This window comes from Engystomops pustulosus, chromosome 1, assembly GCF_040894005.1.
Source record: "Engystomops pustulosus chromosome 1, aEngPut4.maternal, whole genome shotgun sequence".
Lineage (NCBI taxonomy): Eukaryota > Metazoa > Chordata > Amphibia > Anura > Leptodactylidae > Engystomops > Engystomops pustulosus.
Window position 1 is genome coordinate 118,001,769 of NC_092411.1, and position 19,005 is coordinate 118,020,773.

The window sequence follows — 19,005 nt, forward strand, 5'->3', positions numbered from 1 at the left end:
ACAATTTAATAAGGGAACCAGCTTGTATTCTGCCTTTGCAACAGATGATGTATCACAGTAGTGTTGTAATGGTGCTGGATATTCAAACCCGATAGAAAAACTTTATATCTCTTAATTATTGACATTAAAAAATAAACCTTTAGTTTAACATTTGTGGCATGGTATCATGAAAGAAATAAACATTTATTTAGCATATGTAAGTCACTGTACAATGGCTTTTTTGTTTATTAAATGGAAACTATTGTGAGGATTTATGCCCACAGACCAACAGTAACATATAATCTACGGCACAAGTTCTCAATGGTGCTCTTGTATATTTTGGTTCTGAAATATGCTAAAAAAAGAACTTTGAATGCTGCCAATGCCCAGTAAAGAGGAGACAGAAAAGACCCATTCTGGGATAACCTTTCCTGGTATTATTGATGTTCCTTACATTAGTACAGTTTGGGAGCTTTTGAATGCCTCTTATGAAGGCTCTCTATTCCTGAAGACAGGAGGGACACCTCTGCGTGACTCTTCTTTACCCTATGACTCAAGTCATTTTGGATACAGCATTGAAAGTTCTTTTTCTGTGTATTGATGATTCTATAAGAATGTAGAAGCAAGTCAATATGGTCCTGTCCCCATCCTGGGTATGAAGTTGGTGGCAGTTTGTGGACTAAAATTGTCTATAAAATACATATCCTTTGCTTGCTAAAATAGTTAGTTTATATTTAATGTAAATATATATATGTGTGTGTGTGTGTGTTTTTATATATATATATACATTTTCTTCCAGTTCCTGGGCCTTGTGATCCAGAAGATTTAATTGATGGCATAATATTTGCTGCCAATTACCTTGGCTCCACTCAGCTACTGTCTGACAAAACGCCATCTAAGAATGTGCGCATGATGCAAGCACAAGAAGCAGTTAGTCGGATTAAGGTAAGGGGCTAAACTTTTTTGTATATAGAGATTATACTGTGATCAGCCCATGATATTTACCCATCTTTCCACAGTCTTGTTAGTAGACGTAAAAGTAACACAAATCAGTTGGAACTTTTTGAAAAAGTTGCATTCAGTTTATTAATATGTAATTGACTATGGTTCTCTCATTCTTTGTAAAATATTAAAGGAAATCTAACATTAAAATCCATCATGATAAACCAGGGGCACTTACTCTGATCCAGACATTGTGACTGTTGTAATATTCCTATATTTGTTATTCATAGCCTTGTTCCTTCTAAATCAGCTTTTAAAATTATGCTAATGAGTCTGAAGGACTACCCTAGCCCATCTCTGATCTGGCTTTACAGACTGCATCCCTTTCCCCTGCTCCCTCACTACTTGTGCAGTGAGCCCTTCCTTTTGTATTATCAGTGCTGGTGGAGCGGGGGGGGGGGGGAGACAGTATAACAGTCATTGAGCCAATTCACAGAGGGGGTAGGGTAGTCCCTAAGGCTCCTTAGCATCATTTTAAAAGTTGATTTTAGAAAGAAAGAGGCCATGGATAACAAATATAAGAAGATTACCAGAGATATGGGGGGGGGGGGTATCTACCAGGGCTTATGTGGCACTTATTGCTAGCACTTGCGATTCTTTTCCCCTTTCCGAAAGGGGGGTGTGAAGGGTGGAGGCGGGAGCGGCCCGCCAGTAGTGGGTTGGCGCAGGGTGTTCCTGTATCCGTGCAGCCGGTGACAAAACGTACTTTTCATACGTGAAAAGTCACAGGCTGCATTTATTTCTACGCCAGGTAGGGCCTGGGGTAGAAATAAACTCTGTGCAGGCCCCCGCCAGATACAGCAAGTGGCTGGAGTCTCTTGTTGTATCCTGCTGTGCTGGATGCTCGGCTAATCATACGATTATATGATAAATAACCCCCATGACGTCTGGATCTATGAGTAAGTGTCCTTGGTTTATCATGCTTGATTTTGATTGTAGGTTTCTTTTAAAGGGTTCTTTCTTCACAGACAATAGTAGAATATTAAAAGGACCTATCATTGGGGTTCAGATTTTATGACCCGCAATTTGCTCTGGTGTGTAAAAGGCATAACAATGGATAACTCTTATATATTTTCTAATGAAATGCAACCTATGTCTGTGATGAGACAATTCTTTAAGAAAACTGCTATGTTTCTATCTGTATTGCCCACTGTACAGGGATGAAGGTTTACATACCCTGCATCTTCATCATTTTTACAATGCTACATCCATATATCAATATGAGTTATTTCCATTACCGTTAAGTTCATGTTCCATACAGGCCAATTTCCTTTTTTTCCTGTGGTTTCTGAGGTTATTTAGCCATTTTTTGTTTTATGTATTACACATAATACATGCCGGAATAGATTTAAAAAAGGAACAACACAACTATGGAGTATGTAATAAATCAGTGCTTAACCATATTTGTCATTCCAAATGCACTGTAACTGATAATGGTAGTCTATCAAGTTCTGTCTTACATTGTCAGTAGCTGCCCCCTATATTCCCCTGATTAGAATTAGTATCTGTAACTTATTCTCTAACCATATTCCTGTCTCTGTTTATTTCATGCTAAGCAGATGGCCCAGAAATTAGCCAAAAGCAGGAAGAAGGTGCAGTACAATCTCATCACTATGTTGTTATGCTTGCTATTTTATTTTTTATTATTTTACGTTTTATTTTGCATTTTCTTATCTTGATATGTCATCTTTTCTGTAAAAGCTATCCTTTGACTTCAGTCTACATACAGTATAACCATTAACCACTGCCCATTAAGTCATTCACATCTGTTATGGCCATACATTGAACACCTTGATTTTTTTTGCTAAATTTAGGATTCCTGTATGCTGTATCCTGTATCAGGACACATACTTCTGTATATCTAATATATAAAGCTGTGAGTGTATGTGCGTATGTGTATGTCCCCTAAAGGAATCTGCAACATAATGTCACCAAATTTTTCACAAGCACTCCCTGTGACTGTGAATCTACATATGAATGGCAGTGCTTTCCTAAATTTATACTGGTCTTACTCACAGCATGTCCCATATTCCATGTTTGTCCAGAGTTGTGTCTAGAATAAATTATGCTGATTTTAGATTGGATCTCACACTTCCCAGGATGTGCTGCTGGCTTAATGTCTGCATTGAGCATTCTGTACTGATTTGCTTTTTGGGATGATTGCTTTACATACTACATACTGTACTTTTAGTCTAGGAAAAAATCTAATCTCCTCCCTAGGATGATGTTTCAGATTAATTTATACATTGTCAAGAAAGCTGTTAATGGCAACCAGCACAATTATCCAACACAGATCTGATACAGAATGGCCAAAGCAAGATAAAAGTAAATTTTTTAAATACATTTATCAAACCATCATGGCTTTTAAAGAAAATTAAAAAGTGTGAGTTGATAAATCAGCGTCACTTATGGGGGAATCATGGCAACGTGATTCTGAATGCATATTTATCTTTATAAAGTCCAAAAAGGAAGTTTTAAAAATATGTATATTAGCTGGAAGTTCTTTGCTGTGCATGTTTCTACAACAGATAGGACCAGGCATAAAAATATAGGCTTTGCGGCCGCCCATCCGGATACATTTGGAGGCATAAGCCTCTTTATGTATCCGGTAGCATAGGAGTGGCAGAGATTTCCCTTATATGCCAGCGCAAAATAAGACTCCTCCAGTTTTAGAAAAGAACACAACATAGAATAAATAATCAGTAAGTATAATATGCCATCCTTAGATAGACCCTTCTCTGAAAGTGCTATTATAGCTTGAGAAGTTCAGTTAAAGGGAATCCAAATAATGGCAAGTATGGTTTAAAAAAATGTCTGCGTTATATGGTGTTTGAAACAAAGTATGTTAAACTTTACCTGGTTCACTGCCAGATGCTTCAGCCTGAGTTCCAGAGAGGGAAATTTCAAATGACAACTTCTGTCTGTGCTTTAATATATTCACTGCTCTGCTGGCTCCTGCACTTCCCACATCCTCTCCTTGCACAGAGATGCCGGAGGGAGAGAGTGTCTGCAGCGAGCTGACACATCATCAGGGGGAAAAGAGTGACGAGCAGAGCAGTGAATATTTTACAGAGCAGACAGAAGTTATCATTTCAAATTTTCTTATCTGGATCTCAAGCTGAAGCATTTGTTTATTTCAAACACAATATAACACAGAATTAAAAAATATATATTTGGTATATACAGTACTTTGTCTATGGCAACCTGTGTCCTGATAAAAAATAGCACCCTGCTGACAGGTTCCCTTTAAAAAACCAAACATAGTAATAGTAGTAAAAATATGACAAATACCCAAGAGATTGCTAAAGTATGATACACATATGATTTATTTGAATCTATCGTTCTGATTTCGTATCTTGTGTTCAGTTCCACCTCCTGTATACAACATATGTAAATTTGCAAGTAATATGTCTTATCTTGCCATTTTTGCAGGCTGCAGAAGGGGAAGCACAGCCAATGACTGAAGTGGACTTGTTTATTTCTACTCAAAGAATAAAAGTATTGAATGCAGATACACAGGTAATGAAGCTAATTACCCCTGTTAGGCTCAAGTTGTGATACCATTCTCTCTCCATCTGGAGATCTAGGAGGCAGGGCTGGGCCAGATTCATGGAGTGGGCAGAGCAAACTGATTGCAGGAGGCACCTGACTGTCTGACTGCATCCTACAAAAAAATAAAAGATGATTTTTCATTCCTGATGCAAGGGGACATACATGTTGTAGAAGAAGGTACTGTCTCTTTTCCGTTTATAAGGCGCATTTCTCCCCTATACTATTCTATACTATTTTGCTAGAATTGATTAAAGAGGTATGGGAATACAGAGTACAATAGCAGTCCATGGAGAGGTGGCTACTAGTACTAGCTACAATTAGTTTCATGTGCAGAGTTACCAGCATGGATGTATCTACATTGGAGGAATATAAATCTCATCTGTTTTATTTTATCAAAATACATTTTAGTATTCTATTATGTATTTTGTATTTCTTCTGATGAGATAGTATATTATTTACACTAAATTTACACTATTCTATCCATTGGATGCTTGGCAATCGCTTCTCATTATTGATTCTTGAGGCCAGGCTTGGATTTACGCTCTGTTAACTCCTCAGAAAAGTATAAGGCAATGTTCTTGCTGATGAAAACTGGGTCTTTTTATGCCTTGTAGCTGGTTGATTGTCATCTTTGACATTGAGACAAGAATGTAAGCTGTTGTGTAGCACAGTTCTGACTCTGTGTGCATTAGTAGTCTAATTAGGAAGAGGCTATTTCCTAGTAGGACTCATCTGAAAACTTTCCTGTTTATACCCTGTAGGAGACAATGATGGATCACCCTTTGAGGACTATTTCATACATTGCTGACATTGGGAATATTGTGGTCCTTATGGCACGCAGGCGAATGCCAAGGAGCAATTCTCAGGATAATGTGGAGGCCTCTCACCCATCCCAAGATGGAAAAAGACAATACAAGATGATCTGCCATGTCTTTGAGTCTGAGGACGTAAGTTGCATGTGACCTGTATACTCCTTACATTTAATAGTTAGCATTTCTTGGACTAACAATGTATAAGAAGTGAATTATACACTTATTAGAACATTTTATACTAAATTACCAAAGCACTACCAATTAGCAGCCAAAATCATATCTCTATTTTTTCCACATTTTTATATTAATAACATATGTGAAGTTTTGGTTTGTCATGGGCTGTTGGTATGTGTTCATACGTGTGTGTGCCCATGACCATGTTCTATACACTTATTATACATATGATAATAATATTGCACTTTGCCTTTGGTAGGAAATTTGTGGGCTTCCCTGTGATCCAACATACATTATCTCTATTAACATGTATTAACTGTTTATTTACACATCTACTTGGGTGACATTTACCTATACAGAACATTTTTGTAGATACTAGGCTTGTTTCCATTCAAAAAATAATTTGAAAAACCCAGCACGCAAGCTTGGAAGATATGTGTTTAGTTTAGCATTCACTTTATTAGGAAAAAAACGTGGATAGACGTCGCTAATACATAAGTCTGACACGTTTCGGACTATGGCTATCATTAAGGACCCTAGTGATTCGAAATGCGACAGACTTGTGTATTAATGATGTCCATCCATGTTTTTAAATTTCTTTTCCTAATAAAGTGGATTTTAAACTCCCGTATTTACTCCAGTATAAGCCGACCCAAGTATAAGCCAAGACCCCTAATTTAACCACCAAAAACTGGGAAAACCTATTGACTCGAATATAAGCCGATGGTGGGAAATGCATTGGTCACAGCCTCCAGTATATAGCCAGCCAGCCCCCTGTAGTACATAGCAAGCTAGCCATCAGTAGTATATGGCCAGCCAGCCCCCGGTAGTATATAGCCAGCCAGCCCCCGGTAGTATAGAGCCAGCCAGCCCCCGGTAGTATAGAGCCAGCCAGCCCCCGGTAGTATAGAGCCAGCCAGCCCCCAGTAGTATAGAGCCAGCCCCCCTGTAGTATACAACATGCCAGCCCCCATGTAGTATATAGCCTGCCAGCCCACATGTAGTATACAGCCAGCCCCCACGTAGCATACAGCCTGCCAGCCCCCACGTAGCATACAGCCTGCCAGCCCCATGTAGCATACAGCCTGCCAGCCCCATGTAGTATACAGCCTGCCAGCCCCATGTAGTATACAGCCAGCCCGCCCAACACATAAAGAATAAACTTACATACTCACCCTCCAATGCCCCGATGCTCCACAAGGCTCCTGATCCTCAGCGCAGCTCCCGGCGGCTCCTCTTCTATCTTCTCTGTGCTGCAGTAACCGCAGAGATGCGTCCACGCGATCTGCCGGCCAACACACACTATGACGTCATCAGCGGCGACACCGACGCATCATAGACATCTCTGCCGGCGACTACAGCACAGAGAAGATAGAAGAGGAGCCGCCGGGAGCCGCGGCGAGGATCGGGAGCCGCGTGGAGCATCGGATGCCAGAGGGTGAGTATGTACGTTTTTTAAAAATTGACTCGTGTATAGGCCTAGGTGAGGTTTTTCAGCACATTTTTTGTGCTGAAAAACACGGCTAATACACGAGTATATACGGTAGACCCCTTTATGCCACATTTGGAAGCTGGATTTTTCAAATTATTTTTTGGATTATACTTTAGGCGCCCAAACAGACTGCTATGTCCAGAAAAAGTGAAACTTGGGAGGTGAGCTGTAGTCCATTGCAATGTTTCCATTCAGTTGACCCCCCTTTATAACTATTTGCATTTACATTGTAGGTTAAAGCTGTAGGAAAACATATGCATTTTTGATGCAGTCACATTTTCATCACTTAAAGCATATTTAATCAACATTTTCACCTGAGAAACTGAATTCACACCTTTTCTCCATTGTGGTTTTAAGCGCACCAAGTATGTGACCTATACCTTACAATACAGCTGACATCTTGGGGCAATCATATGACTGTTTTGACTGCAGAAACACAGGTTTTTGAACTCACACCTCTTCACACAAATAAGGTCTTCACATGTCAGCAATTTGTTACAATATCCGTTATTGATAGCCAGAAACAGGAATGGTGACTACACACATATAAGATATAGTGGAAATGTTTTCACTTGTTTTGTGTACGGGATAGAGGCAATGCTTTCTAATGGCAGTTTATGAAAATCTATTTAGATTAGGGGGGTTATTTTGCATGACGGGTTCTCTTTAAAACCCTTTATAAATGTTGTGCAGACAGTTTTTTTTAGTGTGAATTACTACAGGATTCTGTCGTAGATTAATAAATCTCAACCATTGTGTGCTCCCAGACCACAAACAATGGGCTTGAAGTCCACTCACAAGCCAATGACAGTAGAAATTGGAATGGTCTATAACAGTGGTGGCGAACCTATGGAACGGGTGCCAGAAGTGGCACTCAGAGCCATCTCTGTTGGCACCCAGGCCATTACCCCAGCATATAGTTTTCAAGACCAGACTAACGGTCTCTGCTTGCAGTCCCAAACCACACAGCTCAGTGCTTTTAAAGCAACACATCCTTGGCTGCCATTGTTGGAGGTGTGGACAGGGTTAAATTTTATTTTGTGCTCCTGCACTAAGTTTTGCAATTCTTCCTCTTCAGGGGGCCCTGGAGGCTGGCTACAAAAATAATCTGAATTTCTCCTCATACTTTTTACTTTTCTACTGTATTCCTATCCTCAGGACGCCAATACAAGAGCTGTGACCAAGCAGGGAGCAATAAGTTATTGCTTCAATTGCCATATTTGCAATAAATTAGTAGGTTTTTTTTGGAGTTTGGACATTTGCCCTCAAAGAGGTTTGCCATCACTGGTCTATAATTTGCAGCTTGGGCAATCGCAGCATGCACGGTTGTGTAAACTACTGCTATGTGTATGAGCCCATAAAGAACAATGTTGAACGTTGTTGAAACACTGGCTAGCCGGCTCTGCAAAATAATGTTCGTTTGCAGTTGGCCTTATGGTTGAGCCCTGTCTTTGGAACCATCAGTAAGACACATGCATATGACTTCATAGTTCATAACTATGTCATTGGATGTTGTCAGTCATTTAAGTTTTGGAGAGAATTCTCCTTTAAGCCAGGGACATTAGGGACAATGTAGGTTAACCACAGCAGAATCCCCAGTGGCTATTAGTATGTTAATTACTGCAGATAACTAGTGCAGAATTTATCCCCCAATCTTTTACAAATATGCCCCTACATGAGCAATGTGTGCCTATATGCTCCACAAAATAATTATAGACCTTAGAGAGAAGCAAACCCAATTAGAATGAGATATTAAGCTCTGAGAAGCAGATAAATCAGCAGATAGACCTGGTTGTTAGTAGAGTGTAATGTAACTTTCAGAATCTCTATAAGGTGTACATCTACAGGCAGTCCCCGGGTTACATACAAGATAGGGACTGTAGGTTTGTTCTTAAGTTGAATTTGTATGTAAGTCGAAACTGTATATTTTATCATTGTAGTTCCCGACAATTTTTTTTTTTTGCCCCAGTGACAATTGGAGTTTCAAATTTTTTTGCTGTAATAGGACCAAGAATTATCAATAAAGCTTCATTGCAGACAATTTTAAGCTGATTATTGCAATCTGGGACTATTTTAAAGCATCCAGAGAGCTTCACCAGAGGTCACAGTGGGCAGAGGGGTCCGTCTGTAACTATGAGTTGTCTGTAAGTCGGGTGTCTTTAAGTAGGGGACCGCCTGTATAAATATTCCGTACTTTCATTTATTGCTAGGCTGGTTATAATTAGTAATCATCTTTCATATTTATGTGGGTTTAATTTTGTCCTCGATCACTGTGGAATATAGAGCCCTGAAAATTTCCATTCCTGTGGAAATTAATGACATAGATGTCAGTTTCTATTAGCTTGGCTATTCTAAATATTATGCTGCTACATAAATAGAATGTAATTGTATTATCTTTACCTCTTCACCACTGGGGAATGTCCTTAGTGCAGGCTCTTTGCTAGCTGCTGCTATTTCCTGTGCTGATGCTTTTTTGCCAGTGTTCAGCCAACGTGACAGCCCAGCACGAGCACCGAGCAGGGACACAGCTGTAATTAGAACGGGGCAGAAAATGCCCAAATAGATAGGAGTTGGCTGACCTTGCCAGCAGGTCATACTTGGTCGCTGACTGTGTCCTTGCCTGCAGACTGTTTGCGGCAGTTTGTAAAGATGGATGCTAATTAGGTGCATAGAAGAGAGGAATTGTGCCCAGCTTATACACATAGCGGAATCTCTTCATAGCAATTCTTCAGTCCTATCTCATATTTAGTATTTTCCTTTAAACATACAATATACACATATCCAATTATATTGTGTTACCAAATGCTTAATTCTTATGACGGTTTTGTTTTATTTTGAGTTTTTATGCCATAATGATAAATAAACTTCACTAGTAAGAATAATTGGTGGAGTTTTATCAAAACTAGTACATATATATCAATCAACCCTCTCCACATCTTATAAACCACTTCATAAAACTCCATATGAAGCCCTTAATTGTGGGGCCAAACATACCTTCATTAAGAGAAGAGGAGAGTGTTTGCTACTTCTTCTCCATCCCTCCTTTCCCATGACCTCTGTGCACATGCGCTGTGATGGTTTTGAGCATACATGCACATTATTTACCAGACAGGCAGAGTGAGCCGGACATGAAAGGGAATTTGAGAACCTAGAGCAACCTAAAGGTTTGGTATAACAGCTCAGTAAAGTAAATGGGGTTGAGCATTAGCTGATGCACAACATATTCATGCTGCTGTGCATACATTGATGGCTTCTAAGGATAGACCATCAATCTTATATCCTGGAAACCAATTTACTACTATATGTTGATTCTAAAACGGTACCTTAATTGATTCCTTATTAATAATAAGATAACGTGTTAAAAACACTGGGCAGAATTTATTTCCCGTGTCGTAGGACACAATAGTGGTATTTCCGACTAACTGTTGGCTTCTACACTGTAATAGATTGTGGCACACAGACGTATTGTACTTGGTACACAGATGTACTATATGAGCGCCAAAAAAATAGTATAACTATTTTTGGCGCTTGGCAATAATAAATGAGGTGGAAGTTCCAGATTGCCGTTGTGTAAATAAGAAACTGGTCGGTAAGCCATATTAAATTAACCACTGTGGATTTCTCTCCTACTGATCTCCTTATTTCTCAGCATGGACTTCCACATATGTTTTATTGTGAATAAAGGGGACATGACCTGAATTGTACACACATGGGATGAACACCACGTTTCTGTATTTTAATTCTTTTCTATGCTCTTTATGTGCAGGCCCAGCTTATTGCTCAGTCTATAGGTCAGGCCTTTAGCGTTGCTTACCAGGAATTCCTGAGAGCTAATGGCATCAACCCAGAAGATCTGAGCCAGAAGGAATACAGCGATTTGCTCAATACCCAGGATATGTATAATGATGACCTCATCCACTTCTCCAAGTCTGAGAACTGCAAAGATGTAGGTATTCTGATCTACTGCATGCTGTGCTTACCCCATGTAAAACTGGAAACAAGTCAGGCATTTATAATCTGCCTCATGTTGTGTAGATCCCCGTCTTGATACCAAAACAATGCTTACACATTATGGCAATGGGGCATTTATTATGGCTTGTACACCAGTTTTCCTTTTCTGCCTATGCCTTCACACCAAGGGGGCATACGGGGAGTGGGGCTGGCTGGAGCGCGGACCTTTGTATTTGCAAATGTTTGCTATAGTCTGGTCCTATTTCAGATGCATCGTGTGCTGGCTCATCGTGTACCAGTCTTGACATTCAGCCTGCTGATGCACAACGAGCTGCATATAATAAGAGGTTCCAAATCTGGTGCATGAGGCAAAGAAGAATTCTACCCCTGGACCCGCCTGGCCAAGAATTCTGTTTTCATTTGCTCCAGGATCTTGTTGCAAATTATAGCAAATGCTCCCCACACCACCACTCCCTTTTCAGTCACTCCCACGGGGGCTGTGTATTCATTACTATATGAATGCCCCTCTGTAAACACTACTCCCATGTCAAGTGTAAGAGGAGCATGCCAAGGACATCCCCAAACACCCATCCAACCAGTGATATGGGAGTGGTGTTTACAGAGGAGTCTGCATACAGTAATATGTGCATGGCCTCCTGATTTGCCAAAGTCCTGCTGCCAGCAGAGGTTTTCCAGAGTACCATTTCTTCTCTACTAGTTTGGCTTTCTCCCATAGCCTATCCTGGTTCCATATGTTCCCTAGGTATGTAACCCCAATCCCCGGAGCTGACAATATAATCAAATGTAAAACATCCTTCATCACTAAATGCCTTTTTTATTGCTTAATGATGAAGCTCTGCAGTTCATGTGCCCATATGAGGTGTATAACAAGCTCTGATGAACTGTTACTGCTTTCTGTTATAGCCATCATTAATATTCTGAGGTCGCTGCATCAGCATCTCTGTAGGATCACAGCAGACAGAGGCAGCTAGCCGCTGTTGTTCATACATATCCTTTGACACCCATAACTGGTTTCTGGTTTACTAGTAGGAACACTTTTGTGGCGGTTCTAATCACTACATAATGAAATACACCTTCTAGCCATCACCATTTCAGCTATCTGATTCAGAAAATATATAATCTTATTCATGCCTTGATATAATAAGGTAAAGATCCTGCAGTTTAGGTACCAGCTCTTTTTAAAAGTACCTTATGGTGTCAAACTCATATGAGACTTTTAGATGAAGTTAGCAGGCCACTGTCATTACAGAATGCATAGTTGTGTTAAATTTTTGATTTCTTCTTGGTTTGTTGCCTATAAAGTACGGTAAAAACATTTATATGCCAGTGATTTATAATGCTCAGTAAACCTCCTGAAATGTTCATAATTTTCTGTTATGATGCTAAATATTTTATGTATAAATCCAACATCATTTCACTTTGTCTTTCAGGTTTTTATAGAAAAACAAAAGGGTGAAATCCTTGGTGTTGTGATTGTAGAATCTGGTTGGGGCTCCATTCTACCTACAGTTATTATTGCTAATATGATGCATGGAGGGCCGGCTGAGAAATCAGGAAAATTAAATATTGGGGATCAAATCATGTCCATTAATGGCACCAGTTTAGTTGGTTTACCACTATCCACTTGTCAGAGCATTATAAAGGTAAAATACTAATTCACTATGAATTCACTATAATCAATTTGTCTATTGTCCATTCTTGGCTGGTTTTTTACTATAGGCCATACAGTATATTTACATGATTTGATAAAAGGCATATATATTATATTTGTCAGCATAACAATATTGATTGTTATCCAATATATAAAAGAATAATAAAGCACTCTTGGCATACAAGCCCTGAAATAGTCGCCATTCCTTGCGAACCACCAGGAATTGTGATTATTTCCCTTTTATATCCCCTTGTACACCAGTGCAGCCACCCACTTGATATATTACGGACTTGTTGATTAGTGTCCCACATTTCCCTGTGTGTTATCATTCTGTTGCTGCTGTCAAAAAAATCCCAAACCTTACCCAAATGTGGAAAGTGTCAAAGATTTTTTTTTTAATTGTGGGCATGGAGGTACAGGGCGATTTGTGACACTAAACCACCAGTCTATAAGGACCCGTGGGTGGGTAAGTTACCACAATCCCCCTGCACAGGGTCAATATCTGCTTAAATGAACATAGGCATACATAACTTTCATATTGTATCTCTCATAGGGCCTAAAGAACCAGTCCAGAGTGAAGCTGAATATTGTGAGATGTCCTCCAGTTACAACTGTCTTAATTCGAAGACCTGACCTTAGATACCAGCTGGGCTTCAGTGTACAGAATGGAATTGTGAGTGACCCATACTTTGTAGGTTTGCATATAAACCTGCGGCCCATGCTGGCCGTCTCCACCTACAGCTGCTTCCCCGTCACACCTTCTCCAGGCCCACATGTGTGGAGATGGCTTAGTCCCAGCATTAATTGCAATTTCTTGCAGTGCACAAGAAATGATGATTATTTCAGTGCTTCTATGCCATAAAATGGCGAAGAAGCAATGATAAACCTTCTCATTGGGGCAGATTTACTTACCCGTTCCGTTCGCGATCCAGCGGCGCGTTCTCTGCGGTGGATTCGGGTCCGGCTGGGATTCATCAAGGTAGTTCCTCCGTCGTCCACCAGGTGGCGCTGCTGTGCTGAAAAGCATCCGGATGCCCTGAAATTCCCCGACCCGGACCAACTGAAGGTAAGCGCGTCCCAAGCGACACATTTTCCATTTTTAAATGCTGCGGGTTTTCCTAATACGTCGGGTTTTCGTTCGGCCACGCCCCCCCCATTTCCGTTGCGCGCATGCCGATTGCAAGCGCCAAAATCCCGGGCAATACAGGGAAAATCGGCGCAAATCGGAAATATTCGGGTAACATGTCGGGAAACCGCGAATCGGGCCCTTAGTAAATGACCCCTATTGTCTCTACTCATTAAAGGGATAACTAAATTTAGGATTTATAGTAATATTTTTAGGGACCTATTGGAAATTATTTCAACTTGTAAAGGACCTTGATGACATCATGATTTGGCATGGTTGAGTGCCCTACTTCTTGTTTTCAGAGAGCAGGAGTACAAATTAATAAAACAGAGTTTACTCTCCATGGTTCTCTGTTGATCTGGTTGTTGCAGATCAGTATAGATTCCTGTAACAGTGAAGAAAAAGCTGTATTTGTAAAAATGCATAAGCCAGAGCAAGATTCTCTCCGCTTCCCCATCATAATGTCATCACAGGTTTTTTTTCACTGCTGCAGCACAGGAGATACAGTGGGCTTCTGCTCTGTCTTGCTGGAGAGATGGACAGAAGTGCACTGAGGTGTTAGCTTGCATAGAGGTTTTAAGAAGAGATAGGGGAAAGCAGTGAGTAACAACAGCAAGGTCACCACTGCTTCTAGATAAGGTGAGAGCTGCTAGAAAATCTACATTACAAGTCACTTAATTGACTAGAAACATATGTGATATATCTGACCCACACATGATTTCCGCACTATTGTTGAAAAGAGGATAGGGATTCAAATGCATGTCTTTTTAGTCTAAATTGAGAATGTGCCCAAACGGGAAAGTACAGATCAGTTTTCTACAAAATGCAACTTTATGAAAATCAAAATCCAATTTTAAAAACACAACTGGACATCTGTACTATTCTTAAAAGTAATTTCTACCTGGATAATCAGTGCTCCAAACATATATAATCATCATATTCATAAACTGCAATTTGTGGCTTGAAATGAACATTGAGCACTGAAGGATTCACAGCGCCATTGCTTTCCCTTGAGTATTTATAACTAAGATTCTCATGCAGATATGAATAATTTGCTGGGTTTATTATTAGCTTTTGTTCACACGCTGCTAGTGCTGTCTATTATGCCGCAGCATTGGTGAGAAAAAGCTAAAACTTAAATAGAAGCACAGACAGTTGATTACACAGGCAGGACACTCATGTGTTTGAGAATATCAATTTTCTGGTGACTGTTATCTTAACAGGTCTTCAGGGAAAAAAGCAAATTTTCAAAGAAAAGATCCTGAACACACTTGTCCACATCTCTGGGAGCCATGTAGTTGAGACACTTTAAACGGGTGTTCCAGGAATATGCATAAGTCATATTTAAATGGGTCTTTAAAATATAAGCTTTTATGTAATTTGTTTTGCTTAAATAATGGAGAATTAAAATGCTACTGGCCCTTTAATCAGTTCTGGGATTTTGTCCCTGTGGAGGAGACACAGAAAAGAAGGGCATTGGTCACATCTCCACATCACTTGTCCTGCACCAACCTGGGCAGCTCATGTTATCATCACGATGTTGGGCTGCAGTTGGTTGCTTGCAGTGCATCCAGTATGGTCAGTGTGCTGGTGAGACACATATCAGTGAGGGAATGTGTAGTTACACATCATTACTATGATAACAGAGCAGGACAATCTGTTACATCATCACTTGGAGCAGAGCCTGAATGGCAGGAGCTGTTACTGAGATGTGAGATGTGAGATGTAGTATAATGTGGTGGCCATGGGTGGAGATAATTCCATCTAATTTTAACATTTTGTATATCATAAAAGTAAACTATTGAGTAAATTAAACTGAGTTTTGTTGTATTCATTTAATTACAGCATTATGGGGTTTTGTATCAGAGATTCATATTCCTGGAATACCCCTTTAACTATTACACAACTTATTTTAAGTTAGATTAACTAAAAAGAAGCAGTGTAATCAAATTCCGTGGCCTGCCACCAGTATAAGAGTTGCCTTAAGGTTAGAGGATATGTTTTATTTGCCCACATATTAAAATAATCCCCTTACCATAGAATAGAGTCCCTTTTGGGCCTTAAAAATAACACTCTAAGCATAGGATGATAGATAAGTTGTAGATTGCTAGGACCACTGGAACCATAATGATGATGACAAGGGTCATTGTTACTGTTCTAAATGAAGTGGCACTCGCACAGGCACACTTCTAGGTCTTTTATTTCTGTGGGCTGATGAGGATTGCAGAGTATGGCAAATGGCCATCTCCAGTATGCCAATGAAGAGGCATCCTCCTCAAATCTACCACATAAGCTTGATTCATGTAAAAATCTTTCTTCATACTATATTCTTAAAGAAAATAGGTCTGTATATATGGGCTCACGGCGCCGTACGGGAGAGTATGGTGCAGCACACGTGCGTCGCCATACTGTTCCGTAGCCGGGAGATATGCACCATAAATTGCTACGGAGAGGGCGGGGTAAGCGGTGCTCACCGCTCCTCCTCTTCCAGGTGCCGACGTGTGGCCGCCATGCTATGGTATGGCGGGGACACGTTCGTGTGCCTTAACAAAACTATATACTTTTGGCATCTTCATGATCGTACTGATCTAAGCAATAAGGTAGGACTTATCATGCAGAGGGAAAGCCGGATAAGAAAAGCCTGTAATAAAATGGCATGATAGCGTTTACTTGTCAATTACACTGCTTTTGGTCAGAGTACCTAAACGTATAAGCAAGGCAAAGTAAAACTTGTTTTGGCAAATCCCTATGTGCTTAATTATCACTCTCATTTGTTCAGATTTGCAGCCTGATGCGAGGAGGTATTGCAGAACGAGGTGGTGTACGAGTGGGTCATCGTATTATAGAAATTAATGGACAGAGTGTTGTAGCGACTCCTCATGAGAAGATAGTCCATATTCTCTCCAATGCAGTTGGTGAGGTAAGGAAAGACCTGTCCTTATTATTGTTCATATTGTGTAGTTAAGAGTGCCTACTCGATCTTATAGCTATTTCACTCATAGGATTTACTCTTACACAGAGAATGAACGTACTTATACCCAGTTATTATTAGCTGATAATTACTGTATATACTCAGGTATAAGCCGACCTGCGTATAAGCCGAGGCCCCTAATTTTACCACCAAAGATTTGGAACACCTATTGACTCAAGAATAAGCCGAAGGTGGTAAATGCATTGGTTACAGCCCCCCCCCCAGTATATAGCCAGCAAGTCACCAGTAGTATATAGCCAGCCAGCTCCCAGTAGTATACAGCCAGCCTGCCCCCTGTAGTATAAAGCCAGGCTGCCCCCTGTAGTATACAGCCAGCCTGCCACCTGTAGTATACAGCCAGCAATCCCCCTGTAGTATACAGCCAGCTCCCTATTGTATTCAACATGCCTGCCCCCTGTAGAATACAACCAGCCTGCCCCCTGTAGAATACAACCAGCCTGCCCCCTGTAGTAGATAGCCAGCCTACCCCTGTAGTATACAGCCAGCCAGCCCCCTGTATAATACAGCCAGCCTACCCCTGTAGTATACAGCCAGCCAGCCCCCTGTATAATACAGCCAGCCAGCCCCCTGTATAATACAGCCAGCCAGCCCCTTGTATAATACAGCCAGCCAGCCCCCTGTAGTCTACAGCCAACCAGCCCCCTGTAGTCTACAGCCAACCACCCCCCTTTAGTATACAGCCAGCCTGACCCCTGTAGTATACAGCCAGCCTGACCCCTGTAGTATACACCCCGCCTGCCCCCTGTAGTATACACCCCGCCTGCCCCTTGTAGTATACAGCCAGCCTGCCCCCTGTAGTATACAGCCAGCCTGCCCCATGTAGTATACAGCCAGCCTGCCCCATGTAGTATACAGCCAGCCTGCCCCCTGTAGTATACAGCCAGCCTGCCCCCTGTAGTATACAGCCAGCCTGCTCCCTGTAGTATACAGCCAGCCTGCTCCCTGTAGTATACAGCCAGCCTGCTCCCTGTAGTATACAGCCAGCCTGCTCCCTGTAGTATACAGCCAGCCTGCTCCCTGTAGTATACAGCCAGCCTGCTCCCTGTAGTATACAGCCAGCCTGATCCCTGTAGTATACAGCCAGCCTGATCCCTGTAGTATACAGCCAGCCTGCTCCCTGTAGTATACAGCCAGCCTGCCCCCTGTAGTATACACCCAGCCTTCCCCCTGTATTATACAGCCAGCCCACCAAGCACTTACAAAAAAATAAACTTATATACTCACCCTCCGGCGGCCCGATGCTCAGCCCGGCTCCCCGATGTCGGCGCGGCTCCTCTTCTGTCTTCCCTGAGGCTCCTCTTAATTCTTTGGTCTTCTGTAACAGCTGGCATAGACGCGGCCATGTTATCTGCTGGCTGGGGCATACTATGATGCGGCCGCTGATGACGGCATAGTATGCGCCGGCTGGCAGATAACATGGCGCGTCTATGCCGGCTTTTACAGAAGACCAAAGAAATAAGAGGAGCCATGCCAACATCGGGGAGCCGCACTGAGCATCGAGTTCGCCGGAGGGTGAGTATATAAGTTTATTTTTTTTATTGACTGAGGTCAATGAGGTGACATTTTTCAGCTAATTTTTTGTGCTGAATACAGCTTATACAGGAATATATACAGTATTTGATAGTAAATGCTTTTAATAGCCAAATACACTAAACTTAGTAGATTAACCAGTATTACCACACAAAGGGCTAAACATAATACCACATAGGCAAACATAAGTGGTATGGGCTGTACTAACGAGCTTGGTGGCTTACACTGGGGTTCTGTCAGTGCTTGTTTCCTTGAAGTTATCTGAACCCTATTTTGGCATCAAATTTATATGGTGGCCTCCCAATCATTTGATTGATCAGTTTATCTATTACTGCAGAAGATGAAGGAGTTTGAAATTGGCTTATTCCACTCTCCTCATTAAGCCCAAGCAGAGCATGTCTAAAGGCAACCTATCCCCATGAAAATACAGTGTCATCTGCGGGCAGCATGTTATTGATAAATGGTTCTGTAGGAAAAGATTCAAGAACAAGATTTTGCTTACTTACTTACTACACTTAGAAGTCTTGGAGATGGTGTGATAAACCATCAGATATAGAGATATCAATAAATGAGTTACTGATCTTAGCACATCCTTACACATCGTGATAGTGACTGATAGTTGTCAATGTTGATTGTAATCCCCTACTGACTGTCATATTGTCATTAAGACTGTACGAGAGAGCTTATGAACCACAAAGCGGCCATATGCAATCTATCCCACAG

At 41.1% G+C, this 19,005-nt stretch overlaps 1 protein-coding gene across 2 annotated transcripts in view; it reads left to right on the forward strand.

Annotated features, from left to right (window-relative positions):
• APBA1 (amyloid beta precursor protein binding family A member 1) overlaps window positions 1-19,005 on the forward strand; it is a 92,285-nt gene that overhangs the window by 67,123 nt on the left and 6,157 nt on the right. Inside the window, exons 5-12 of one of the 2 annotated variants that reach the window (XM_072151146.1) lie at window positions 779-924; window positions 2,541-2,573; window positions 4,414-4,500; window positions 5,295-5,480; window positions 10,778-10,957; window positions 12,414-12,626; window positions 13,188-13,307; window positions 16,540-16,680. In XM_072151146.1, the coding sequence (XP_072007247.1) occupies window positions 779-924; window positions 2,541-2,573; window positions 4,414-4,500; window positions 5,295-5,480; window positions 10,778-10,957; window positions 12,414-12,626; window positions 13,188-13,307; window positions 16,540-16,680 (1,106 nt within the window). The remainder of the gene's footprint in view (window positions 1-778; window positions 925-2,540; window positions 2,574-4,413; window positions 4,501-5,294; window positions 5,481-10,777; window positions 10,958-12,413; window positions 12,627-13,187; window positions 13,308-16,539; window positions 16,681-19,005) is intronic. The other variant, XM_072151156.1, reaches the window with a different exon arrangement.